The sequence below is a fragment of the Coregonus lavaretus genome, assembly GCF_964263955.1.
Source record: "Coregonus lavaretus genome assembly, contig: HAP1_SCAFFOLD_906, whole genome shotgun sequence".
NCBI lineage: Eukaryota > Metazoa > Chordata > Actinopteri > Salmoniformes > Salmonidae > Coregonus > Coregonus lavaretus.
Window position 1 is genome coordinate 55397 of NW_028166129.1, and position 12569 is coordinate 67965.

The following is a 12569-nucleotide window of genomic DNA, read 5'->3' on the forward strand; positions in this document are numbered from 1 at the left end:
GTTTTTTTCTGGTTCAATGAAAGTCAATGAACTAAGCAGATGAGCCCCAGCTTCTACTGCACTGGTGTCTGTGGGAGATACACCCAGTTAATATGTATTCATATACAGTATGACACTCCACAACAGCACCATAGTAGCTCATTTTATTCAGCAATAATTCCCATGGCAACCATACATCCAGCTTCACTTCTTTGTGCGTTTCACTTGTTTACAGCTGATGCCATGTAAATAGAATGTTCTTTATCAAAGGATAGGAATAAGAACAAGGGGACTGGCACAGAGCTGAGTCTGGAGTGATGTCATCAATAAAGCCCCTCCTACTGTCTAAATGAACATTCCACCCATCCTACATCATGTGATACACCATTATAAAGGTACCAATATGTCAGCAGGACGGCTGGTTGGCATCCTCCATCATGTGATACACCATTATAAAGGTACCAATAGGTCAGCAGCACGGCTGGTTGGCATTCTTCCACTCTAAAGACTTGATACAGGTGAGTGGACTCTGGCCAATCAGTGACATTCATCAATCAATCAATTAACTAACTACCAGGGAGAACAAACAACCAGCAGAACTGCAGACCTCCTGTCAATGTGTTCACACACACAACATATCGTACTTCAGAGGGGCTGGGGTGGTCTTTATGTGTGTGTGCATGAGAGTGAGTCTAGGGGGCATTCTCCATCTTCCTTTGGCTTTTAACACAATCTCCCCAACTCTGGGTACACACACACACACACACACACACACACACACACACACACACACACACACACACACACACACACACACACACACACACACACACACACACACACACACACACACACACACACACACACACACACACACACACACACACACACACACACGTCTGTAACAGTTCCCTTTATAAACAACATGAGTGTTAGAGTGACATTATGGCCTCTGGTCTAACCTGTAACTAACTGGTCTCAATAAATACAGAGAGCGAGAGAAAGAGGGGGAGGGGTTATACTCTGGGAGGAGTCCTGCCTCACCCCTTTAAGGGGGAGTGTCCTTGTCGGCCAGCCAATCACAGAAGCATGATGAAAGGTTTCCACCAATCAGATCAGCTTGGCGATGGCTGCATCCAACCACAGCATGGCCTGGTGAGGGTGTTGTCCAATCAGAGCAGCATGGTGACAGGCTTCTCCAGGAACTTCCTGAACTCTGCGAGCCACTGAGCTCCGACCGCTCCGTCCACCACGCGATGGTCACAACTCAACGTCACCGACATCATGCTGGCCACGTCAAACCTACACACACACGACAGATCATAGTATAATCACCTTTAGTTTTAAAGGCCCTGTCCCTAACCCTAACATGTCAATATCATGATGATGTCACATTATGAAAGTACAGTCACAAAAACCATCAAGCGCTATGATGAAACTGGCTCTCATGAGGACCGCCACAGGAAAGGAAGACCCAGAGTTACCTCTGCTGCAGAGGATACGTTCATTAGAGTTACCAGCCTTAGAAATTGCAGCCCAAATAAATGTTAGAGTTCATTTAACAGACACATCTCAACATCAACTGTTCAGAGGAGACTGCGTGAATCAGGACTTCATGGTCGAATTGTTGCAAAGAAACCACTACTAAAGGACACCAAAAATAAGAAGAGATTGTTTGGGCCAAGAAACACGAGCAATGGACATTAGACAGGTGGAAATATGTCCTTTTGGTCTGATAAGTCCAAATTTGAGATTTTTGGTTCCAACCGCCGTGTCTTTGTGAGACGCAGAGTTGGTGAACGGATGATCTCCGCATGTGTGGATCCCACCGTGAAGTATGGAGGAGGTGTGATGGTGCTTTGCTGGTGACACTGTAGGGGATTTGTTTAGAATTCAAGGCACACTTAACCAGCATGGCTACCACAGCATTCTCCAGCGATACGCCATCCCATCTGGTTTGGGCTTAGTGGGTCTATCATTTGTTTTTCAACAGGACAATGACCCAACACACCTCCAGGCTGTGTAAGGGCTATTTTACCAAGAAGGAGAGTGATGGAGTGCTGCATCAGATGACCTGGCCTCCACTAATCCCCCGACCTCAACCCAATTGAGATGGTTTGGAATGAGTTGGACTGCAGAGTGAAGGAAAAGCAGCCAACAAGTGCTCAGCATATGTGGGAACTCCTTCAAGACTGTTGGAAAAGCATTCCAGGTGAAGCTGGTTGAGAGAATGCCAAGTGTGTGCAAAGCTGTCATCAAGGCAAAGGGTGGCTACTTTGAATAATCTAAAATATAAAATATGGTTTGATTTGTTTAACACGTTTTTGGTTACTACATGATTCCATATGTGTTATTTCATAGTTTTGATGTCTTCACTATTATTCTACAATGTAGAAAATAGTAAAAATTAAGAAAAACCCTTGAATGAGTAGGTGTGTCCAAACTTTTGACTGGTACTGTATGTAAATGTGATATTATAATTTAAAATGTTAATACATTTGCAAACATTTATAAGAACCTGTTTTTGCTTTGTCATTATGGGGTATTGTGTGTAGATTGAAGGGGTCTGAATACTTTCCAAAGGCACTGTAGATGTTGTATAGTGTAGATATATTAAATCATGAGCCTTTTACTGAGGAATGGCTTCTGTCTGGCCACTCTACCGTAAGGCCTGATTGGTGGAGTGCTGCAGAGATGGTTGTCCTTCTGGAAGGTTCTCCCATCTCCACAGAGGAACTATGGAGCTCTGTCAGAGTGACCATCGGGTTATTGGTCACCTCCTTGATCAAGGCCCTTCTCCCCCGATTGCTCAGTTTGGCCGGGCGGCCAGCTCTAGGAAGAGTCTTGGTGGTTCCAAACTGCTTCCATTTAAGAATGATGGAGGCCACTGTGTTCTAGGGGACCTTCAATGCTGCAGAAATGTTTTGGTACCCTTCCCCAGATCTGTGCCTCGACACAATCCTGTCTCTGAGCTCTACAGACAATTCCTTCGACCTCATGGCTTGGTTTTTGCTCTGACATGCACTGTCAACTGTTGGACCTTATAAAGACAGGTGTGTGCCTTTCCAAATCATGTCCAATCAATTGAATTTACCACAGGTGGACTCCAATCAAGTTGTAGAAACATCTCAAGGATGATCAATGGAAACAGGATGCACCTGAGCTCAATTTAGAGTCTCATAGCAAAGGGTCTGAATACTTATGTAAATAAGGTATTTCTGTTTTTCATTTTTTATCAATTTGCTAAAATGTAAAAAAATAAAAAACTTTTCGCTTTGTCATTATGGGGTATTGTGTGTAGATTGATTTGGATTTTCATTTATTTAATCCATTTTAGAATAAGGCTGTAACGTAACAAAATGTGGAAAATGTCAAGGGGTCTAAATACTTTCTGAATGCACTGTATGTGTAGAGGTGGTATAGTGTAGTTATAGTAGTATAGTATAGTTATAGTAGTAGTATAGTATAGTATAGTGTAGTTATATTAGTAGTATAGTATACTATAGTGTAGTTATAGTAGTATAGTATAGTGGTAGTGTAGTTATAGTAGTAGTATAGTATAGTGTAGGTATAGTCGTAGTATAGTATAGTATAGTGTAGTTATAGTAGTAGTATAGTATAGTGGTAGTGTAGTTATAGTAGTAGTATAGTACAGTATAGTGTAGTTATAGTAGTAGTATAGTATAGTGTAGTTATAGTAGTAGTATAGTATAGTGTAGTTATAGTAGTATTATAGTATAGTGGTAGTGTAGCTATAGTAGTAGTATAGTAGTAATATAGTATAGTGTAGTTATAGTAGTAGTATAGTATAGTGGTAGTGTAGTTATAGTAGTAGTATAGTACAGTATAGTGTAGTTATAGTAGTAGTATAGTATAGTGTAGTTATAGTAGTATTATAGTATAGTGGTAGTGTAGCTATAGTAGTAGTATAGTAGTAATATAGTATAGTGTAGTTATAGTAGTAGTATAGTATAGTGTAGTTATAGTAGTAGTATAAATAATATAATAATAATAATAATAATAATAATAATAATAATATATCCAAAGCGACTTACAGTCATGTGTGCATACATTTGTGTGTATGGGTGGTCCCGGGGATGGAACCCACTACCTTGGCGTTACAAGCGCCGTGCTCTACCAGCTGAGCTACAGAGGACCAGTATAGTATAGTGTAGTATAGTGTAGTTATAGTAGTAGTATAGTATAGTGGTAGTGTAGTTATAGTAGTAGTAGTAGTAGTAGTAGTAGTAGTATAGTGTAGTTATAGTAGTAGTAGAGTGTAGTTATAGTAGTAGTATAGTATAGTATAGTGGTAGTGTAGTTATAGTAGTAGTATAGTATATTGGTAGTGTAGTTATATTAGTAGTATAGTATAGTGTAGTTATAGTAGTATAGTATAGTTATAGTAGTAGTATAGTATAGTGGTAGTGTAGTTATTGTAGTAGTATAGCATAGTGTAGTTATAGTAGTAGTATAGTATAGTGTAGTTATAGTAGTAGTAGTATAGTGTAGTTATAGTAGTAGTATAGTATAGTGGTAGTGTAGTTATAGTAGTAGTATAGTATAGTGTAGTTATAGTAGTAGTATAGTATAGTGGTAGTGTAGTTATAGTAGTAGTATAGTATAGTGTAGTTATAGTAGTAGTATAGTATAGTTATAGTAGTAGTATAGTGTTAGTATAGTATAGTATAGTGTAGTTATAGTAGTAGTAGTATAGTGCAGTTATAGTAGTAGTATAGTATAGTGGTAGTGTAGTTATAGTAGTAGTATAGTATAGTGTAGTTATAGTAGCAGTATAGTGTAGTTATAGTAGTAGTATAGTATAGTGTAGTTATAGTAGTAGTAGTATAGTATAGTGTAGTTATAGTAGCAGTATAGTGTAGTTATAGTAGTAGTATAGTATAGTGTAGTTATAGTAGTAGTAGTATAGTATAGTGTAGTTATAGTAGTAGTAGTATAGTGTAGTTATAGTAGTAGTATAGTATAGTGGTAGTGTAGTTATAGTAGTAGTATAGTATAGTATAGTATAGTTATAGTAGTAGTATTGTATAGTTATAGTAGCAGTAGTATAGTATAGTTATAGTAGTTGTATAGTATAGTGTAGCTATAGTAGTAGTAGTATAGTATAGTATAGTATAGTAGTAGTATAATGTAGTATAGTATAGTTATAGTAGTAGTATAGTATAGTGGTAGTGTATTTACCCTTTCTCATTGTCAGCAGGCAGCAGTCTCTTCTCGGAGCCTCCTACTGCCAGTATACAGGCCTGGGGAGGGTTGATGATCGCTGAGAAGTTCTTGACGCCAAACATTCCCAGGTTAGAGATGGTAAACGTGCCTCCCTGAAACACACAGAGGATTCAACTCCTGGAACCTGTGGGACCAACTGGGTGAGTGGGTTAGGGTTCAAACCTGTGGGACCAACTGGGTGAGTGGGTTAGGGTTAAAACCTGTGGGACCAACTGGGTGAGTGTGTTTAACACATTTGTTTCAGTGTGTGTGTGTGTAATCATTGTGTGTTTTAGTGTGTAGTCGGTAGTTACCTGGAACTCGTGTGGCTGTAGTTTCCCGTCGCGGGCCTTGGCAGCCAGGGCTGTGACATCAGAGCTGATGGCAGCCAGTCCTTTGGTGTGGGCGTTGAACACGATGGGAGTTATCAGACCATTGGCTGTACTCACCGCCACACTCACATCCACCACATGGTTCCTACACACACACACACAGGTTAAACCTGACCTATTGATTTTTTTGCGTGGTGTGAGTAGGTGTTACAGTGTGTGTACTCACTGCCGGATGACAGAGTCGAGCCATGAGGAGTTGGCTTCAGGGACCTTGAGGCAGGCCAGAGCGCTGGCTTTAATGATGAAGTCATTCACACTCAGCTTGATGTTCTGGGCCTTTACCTCCTAGGAGAGAGGCAGAGACGGGGGTGAGAGAGAGAGGACGAAAGAGAGAGAGAGAGAGGGGAGGAGAAAGGGGGAGAAAGGGAGTGAGAAAGAGTGAGAGGGGAGGAGAAAGGGGGAGAAAGGGAGTGAGAAAGAGAGTGAGAGGGGGGAGGGAGAGAGTGAAGGGGGAGAGAGAGAGAAGAGGGAGAGAGAGAGAAGGGGGAGAGCGAGAGAGAGAGAGAGAGAGAGGGGGGGAGAGCGAGAATGGGGAGAGAGGGGGGTAGAGCAAGAAGGGGGAGAGAGAGTGAGAAGAGAGGTTACAGACAGACAGACAGACAAACACTCACAGCCAGACAACAGCCAGCCAGATAGACTCACAGCCAGACAACAGCCAGTCAGAGAGACTCACAGCCAGACAACAGCCAGTCAGAGAGACTCACAGTCAGACAGACAGCCAGACAGAGAGACTCACAGCCAGACAGACAGCCAGACAGAGAGACTCACAGCCAGAGACAGAGAGACTCACAGAAAGACAGATAGCCAGAGACTCACAGACAGCCAGCCAGCCAGCCAGCCAGACGACAGAGAGACTCACAGACAGCCAGCCAGCCAGACGACAGAGAGACTCATAGACAGCCAGCCAGCCAGACGACAGACAGAGAGACTCACAGACAGCCAGCCAGCCAGACGACAGACAGAGAGACTCACAGACAGCCAGCCAGCCAGCCAGACGACAGAGAGACTCACAGACAGCCAGCCAGCCAGACGACAGAGAGACTCACAGACAGCCAGCCAGCCAGACGACAGACAGAGAGACTCACAGACAGCCAGCCAGCCAGACGACAGACAGAGAGACTCACAGCCAGAGACAGACAGACTCACAGCGTTGAGCTCCATGCGTAGTTCCAGGACTTGGTCCATGTTGACATCAACAGACAGGTAGTAGTGGGGAATGGTCTGCTTCGACTGCATCAACCTCTGGGCTATCACCTAGGGAACAACAATAACACTATCACCTAGGGAACAGCAATAACACTATCACCTAGGGAACAGCAATAACACTATCACCTAGGGAACAGCAATAACACTATCACCTAGGGAACAACAATAACACTATCACCTAGGGAACAGCAATAACACTATCACCTAGGGAACAACAATAACACTATCACCTAGGGAACAACAATAACACTATCACCTAGGGAACAACAATAACACTATCACCTAGGGAACAACAATAACACTATCACCTAGGGAACAACAATAACACTATCACCTAGGGAACAACAATAACACTATCACCTAGGGAACAGCAATAACACTATCACCTAGGGAACAGCAATAACACTATCACCTAGGGAACAGCAATAACACTATCACCTAGGGAACAACAATAACACTATCACCTAGGGAACAACAATAACACTATCACCTAGGGAACAACAATAACACTATCACCTAGGGAACAACAATAACACTATCACCTAGGGAACAACAATAACACTATCACCTAGGGAACAACAATAACACTATCACCTAGGGAACAACAATAACACTATCACCTAGGGAACAACAATAACACTATCACCTAGGGAACAACAATAACACTGTCACCTAGGGAACAACAATAGCACTATCACCTAGGGAACAACAATAACAATATCACCTAGGGAACAACAATAACACTATCACCTAGGGAACAACAATAACACTATCACCTAGGGAACAACAATAACACTATCACCTAGGGAACAGCAATAACACTGTCACCTAGGGAACAACAATAGCACTATCACCTAGGGAACAACAATAACAATATCACCTAGGGAACAACAATAACACCTGACATTAAAAGACACATGCCACACCCTGTCCTCCTCCAGTCAGATATAACGTTGACTAATATATATATTTATACCATGGCATTGTTGAATACTCGTTTCTGATTGGCTTGAAGGGCATTCTAGAGTGTGCATTATTTTCCCAATAATGCACAGTATATTTGCACGGTAGAATTCAATGACTATATTACTTTCTTACATGTTCTATGTTTGAGCTGATTTAGAAAATAAAAGTCGAATTGAAAACATTATTTTCATTGTTGAATTCGATTTTCATAATGGCAAGCTAGGACTGATGGTTTGGTTAGCTAAACTAGCAAGTATGTTTGGTTACCATGGCAACTACTGTAGCTACAGTATCTAGGCAACTTGCTAGCTACTTCAGAGGATGTTGAACACATTTCTACTGGCAAATTAACACATTTCTACTGGCAAATTAACACATTTCTACTGGCAAATTAACACATTTCTACTGGCAAATTAACACATTTCTACTGGCAAATTAACACACTTCTACTGGCAAATTAACACACTTCTACTGGCAAATTAACACATTTCTACCGGCAAATTAACACATTTCTACTGGCAAATTAACACATTTCTACCGGCAAATTAACACATTTCTACCGGCAAATTAACACATTTCTACCGCTAAATTAACACATTTCTACCGGCAAATTAACACATTTCTACTGGCAAATTAACACATTTCTACCGGCAAATTAACACATTTCTACCGGCAAATTAACACATTTCTACCGGCAAATTAACACATTTCTACTGGCAAATTAACACATTTCTACCGGCAAATTAACACATTTCTACCGGCAAATTAACACATTTCTACTGGCAAATTAACACATTTCTACCGGCAAATTAACACATTTCTACTGGCAAATTAACACATTTCTACTGGCAAATTAACACATTTCTACTGGCAAATTAACACATTTCTACTGGCAAATTAACACATTTCTACTGGCAAATTAACACATTTCTACTGGCAAATTAACACATTTCTACTGGCAAATTAACACACTTCTACTGGCAAATTAACACACTTCTACTGGCAAATTAACACATTTCTACCGGCAAATTAACACATTTCTACCGGCAAATTAACACATTTCTACCGGCAAATTAACACATTTCTACCGGCAAATTAACACATTTCTACCGGCAAATTAACACATTTCTACCGCTAAATTAACACATTTCTACCGGCAAATTAACACATTTCTACTGGCAAATTAACACATTTCTACCGGCAAATTAACACATTTCTACTGGCAAATTAACACATTTCTACCGGCAAATTAACACATTTCTACTGGCAAATTAACATACTTCTACTGGCAAATTAACACATTTCTACCGGCAAATTAACACATTTCTACTGGCAAATTAACACATTTCTACCGGCAAATTAACACATTTCTACCGGCAAATTAACACATTTCTACTGGCAAATTAACACATTTCTACCGGCAAATTAACACATTTCTACTGGCAAATTAACACATTTCTACTGGCAAATTAACACATTTCTACTGGCAAATTAACACATTTCTACTGGCAAATTAACACATTTCTACTGGCAAATGAACACATTTCTACTGGCAAATGAACACATTTCTACTGGCAAATTAACACATTTCTACTGGCAAATTAACACACTTCTACTGGCAAATTAACACATTTCTACTGGCAAATTAACACATTTCTACTGGCAAATTAACACACTTCTACTGGCAAATTAACACACTTCTACTGGCAAATTAACACATTTCTACTGGCAAATTAACACACTTCTACTGGCAAATTAACACATTTCTACTGGCAAATTAACACATTTCTACCGGCAAATTAACACATTTCTACTGGCAAATTAACACATTTCTACTGGCAAATTAACACATTTCTACCGGCAAATTAACACATTTCTACTGGCAAATTAACACACTTCTACTGGCAAATTAACACATTTCTACCGGCAAATTAACACATTTCTACTGGCAAATTAACACATTTCTACCGGCAAATTAACACATTTCTACCGGCAAATTAACACATTTCTACTGGCAAATTAACACATTTCTACTGGCAAATTAACACATTTCTACTGGCAAATTAACACATTTCTACTGGCAAATTAACACATTTCTACTGGTAAATGTGTTAAATTATAGCCATAGTATAAAAGAGATAATCAACTCGGGGCTTTATGGATTCTCTGGAAAATAATGCAACTCTGTGGAAGGTTAGTTACTCCGCTAGGGAGTCGCGGAACACACCTTCCACGTCGTTGATTATTCCTCACACAATTTGGATCAATAAACATTAGCACAGCGAACATATTAAATGGTGAAGATATCTTGTGTGTGTTTAAAAATAACGAAACAGTAAATCGATTTCAATAATATATTGTTTGTATTTTCAATAAATGTATGTTTAAGTAACTTTAAATTATAATTGTTGAATTTTTAACAGTCAAGTAAAACATTTTTCAGGGGGATGTATGATCATGTGGTATGACCTTAATGCCTCTAGCTCAGCCAGAATATACAACAATTTGTGATATTGTGTTCAAGTAAACACAATTTGGACCCGTTAATGGCGCTTACAGAGCCCTCCTTGGCTTGCTAGCTCAGCTCACCCGTCTTATGTTGCTGATGGGGATGTCGGTGAAGGTGCCTGTTGAAACGGCAGCGGCTGGGGAGGGTGTAGGGGCAGGGCTACGGGCAGCTGATACTGGAGTCTACACAAACACACAGAAACACCCACAAAACACTGCATCAGATCTCTGTCTACATACCATTAATCAATGAAAGTCTCAAATATCAATACTAAGCTAAGCATGAATCATATTCAATACTAAGCTAAGCATGAATAATAATCAATACTAAGCTAAGCATGAATAACATTCAATACTAAGCATTAATAATAATCAACACTAAGCTAAGCATTGGTAATAATCAATACTAAGCTAAGCATTGGTAATAATCAATACTAAGCTAAGCATTGGTAATAATCAATACTATGTATAATAATAATCAATAGTACTCATTCATCATAATAATCAATACTACGGATTAATACTAATCAATACTACGGATTAAGACTAATCAATACTACGGATTAATAATAATCAATACTACGGATTAATAATAATCAATACTACATATTAATAATCATCAATACTAAGCTAAGCAGCTTAGTGGTTAAGAGCATTGTGCCAGTAACCGAAAGGTCGCTGGTTCTAATCCCCGAGCCGACTAGGTGAAAAATCTGTCGATGTGCCCTTGAGCAAGGCACTTAACCCTAATTGCTCCTGTAAGTCGCTCTGGATAAGAGCGTCTGCTAAAGGACTACAATGTCAAATGTAAGCTAAGTATTAGTAACAATCAATACTAAGCTAAGCATTGGTAATAATCAATACTAAGCTGAGCGTTAGTAACAATCAATACTAAGCTAAGGATTGGTAATAATACATACTAAGTATTAGTAATAATCAATACTAAGCTAAGGATTGGTAATAATACATACTAAGTATTAGTAATAATCAATGCTAAGCATTAGTAATAATCAATACTAAGCTAAGCATTGGTAATAATACATTCTAAGTATTAGTAATAATCAATACTAAGCTAAGCATTGGTAATAATCAATACTAAGCTGAGCATTAGTAATAATCAATGTTAAGCATGAATAATAATCAATACTAAGCATGAATAATAATCAATACTAAGCATGAATAATAATCAATACTAAGCATGAATAATAATCAATACTAAGCATGAATAATAATCAATACTAAGCATGAATAATAATCAATACTAAGCATGAATAATAATCAATACTAAGCATGAATAATAATCAATACTAATCATGAATAATAATCAATACTAAGCATGAATAATAATCAATACTAAGCATGAATAATAATCAATACTAAGCATGAATAATAATCAATACTAAGCATGTATAATAATCAATACTAAGCATGAATAATAATCAATACTAAGCATGAATAATAATCAATACTAAGCATGAATAATAATCAATACTAAGCATGAATAATAATCAATACTAAGCATGAATAATAATCAATACTAAGCATGAATAATAATCAATACTAATCATGTATAATAATCAATACTAAGCATGAATAATAATCAATACTAAGCATGAATAATAATCAATACTAAGCATGTATAATAATCAATACTAAGCATGAATAATAATCAATACTAAGCTGAGCGTTAAAACCCATCTAGGATAAACACAGTAAAGTGCTCTTGTGGTGACTTACAGCAGGGGGGGCAGCCTTGGGGGGGACGAAGGTCTCAATGTCTTTCCTGGTGACTCTACCATCAGGACCAGAGCCTGAAAAACACACACACACACACAAGCGTCAGAGAGAAGGGGTGTGTGTGTGTGTGTGTGTGTGTGTGTGTGTGTGTAAGTGTGTGTGTGTGCACTCACCGCTGACCTGGGCCAGGTCAATGCCCTTCTCAGCAGCGAGGGTCTTGGCGAGCGGGCTGGCGAAAACACGCCCTTTCCTGGGGGTTGCCGGGGCAACGGTGGCTGGGCTAGGGGTGGGGAGGGGCGCTGCAGGAGTGGGGGCTGCAACCTAGCACACACACACACACACACACACACACACACAATGTTGCTGTTTCTATGAGTTGATGTACAGGTATTCTCCAGACTGTCAGATAACCATCTTGAAAATGTCTAATTAGCTACCAAGTTATAATACAAGATCTCTAACAACGCTAGCTAACAAGTTATAATACAAGATCTCTAACAACGCTAGCTAACAAGTTATAACATTTTACATTTTAGTCATTTAGCAGACGCTCTT

General features: G+C 39.2%; 1 protein-coding gene across 1 annotated transcript in view; it reads right to left on the reverse strand.

Annotated features, from left to right (window-relative positions):
* Nucleotides 1-128: 128 nt before the first annotated feature.
* The window catches only part of LOC311115037 (dihydrolipoyllysine-residue acetyltransferase component of pyruvate dehydrogenase complex, mitochondrial-like), a 28002-nt gene continuing 15561 nt past the window's right edge, over nucleotides 129-12569 (reverse strand). The window contains exons 7-14 of the mRNA XM_084190252.1: nucleotides 12188-12335; nucleotides 12015-12088; nucleotides 10359-10460; nucleotides 6744-6851; nucleotides 5764-5882; nucleotides 5520-5682; nucleotides 5182-5318; nucleotides 129-1281 (exon numbers count right to left, since the gene is read on the reverse strand). Of these exons, the coding sequence (XP_084046378.1) occupies nucleotides 1152-1281; nucleotides 5182-5318; nucleotides 5520-5682; nucleotides 5764-5882; nucleotides 6744-6851; nucleotides 10359-10460; nucleotides 12015-12088; nucleotides 12188-12335 (981 nt within the window). The 3' untranslated portion in view covers nucleotides 129-1151. The remainder of the gene's footprint in view (nucleotides 1282-5181; nucleotides 5319-5519; nucleotides 5683-5763; nucleotides 5883-6743; nucleotides 6852-10358; nucleotides 10461-12014; nucleotides 12089-12187; nucleotides 12336-12569) is intronic.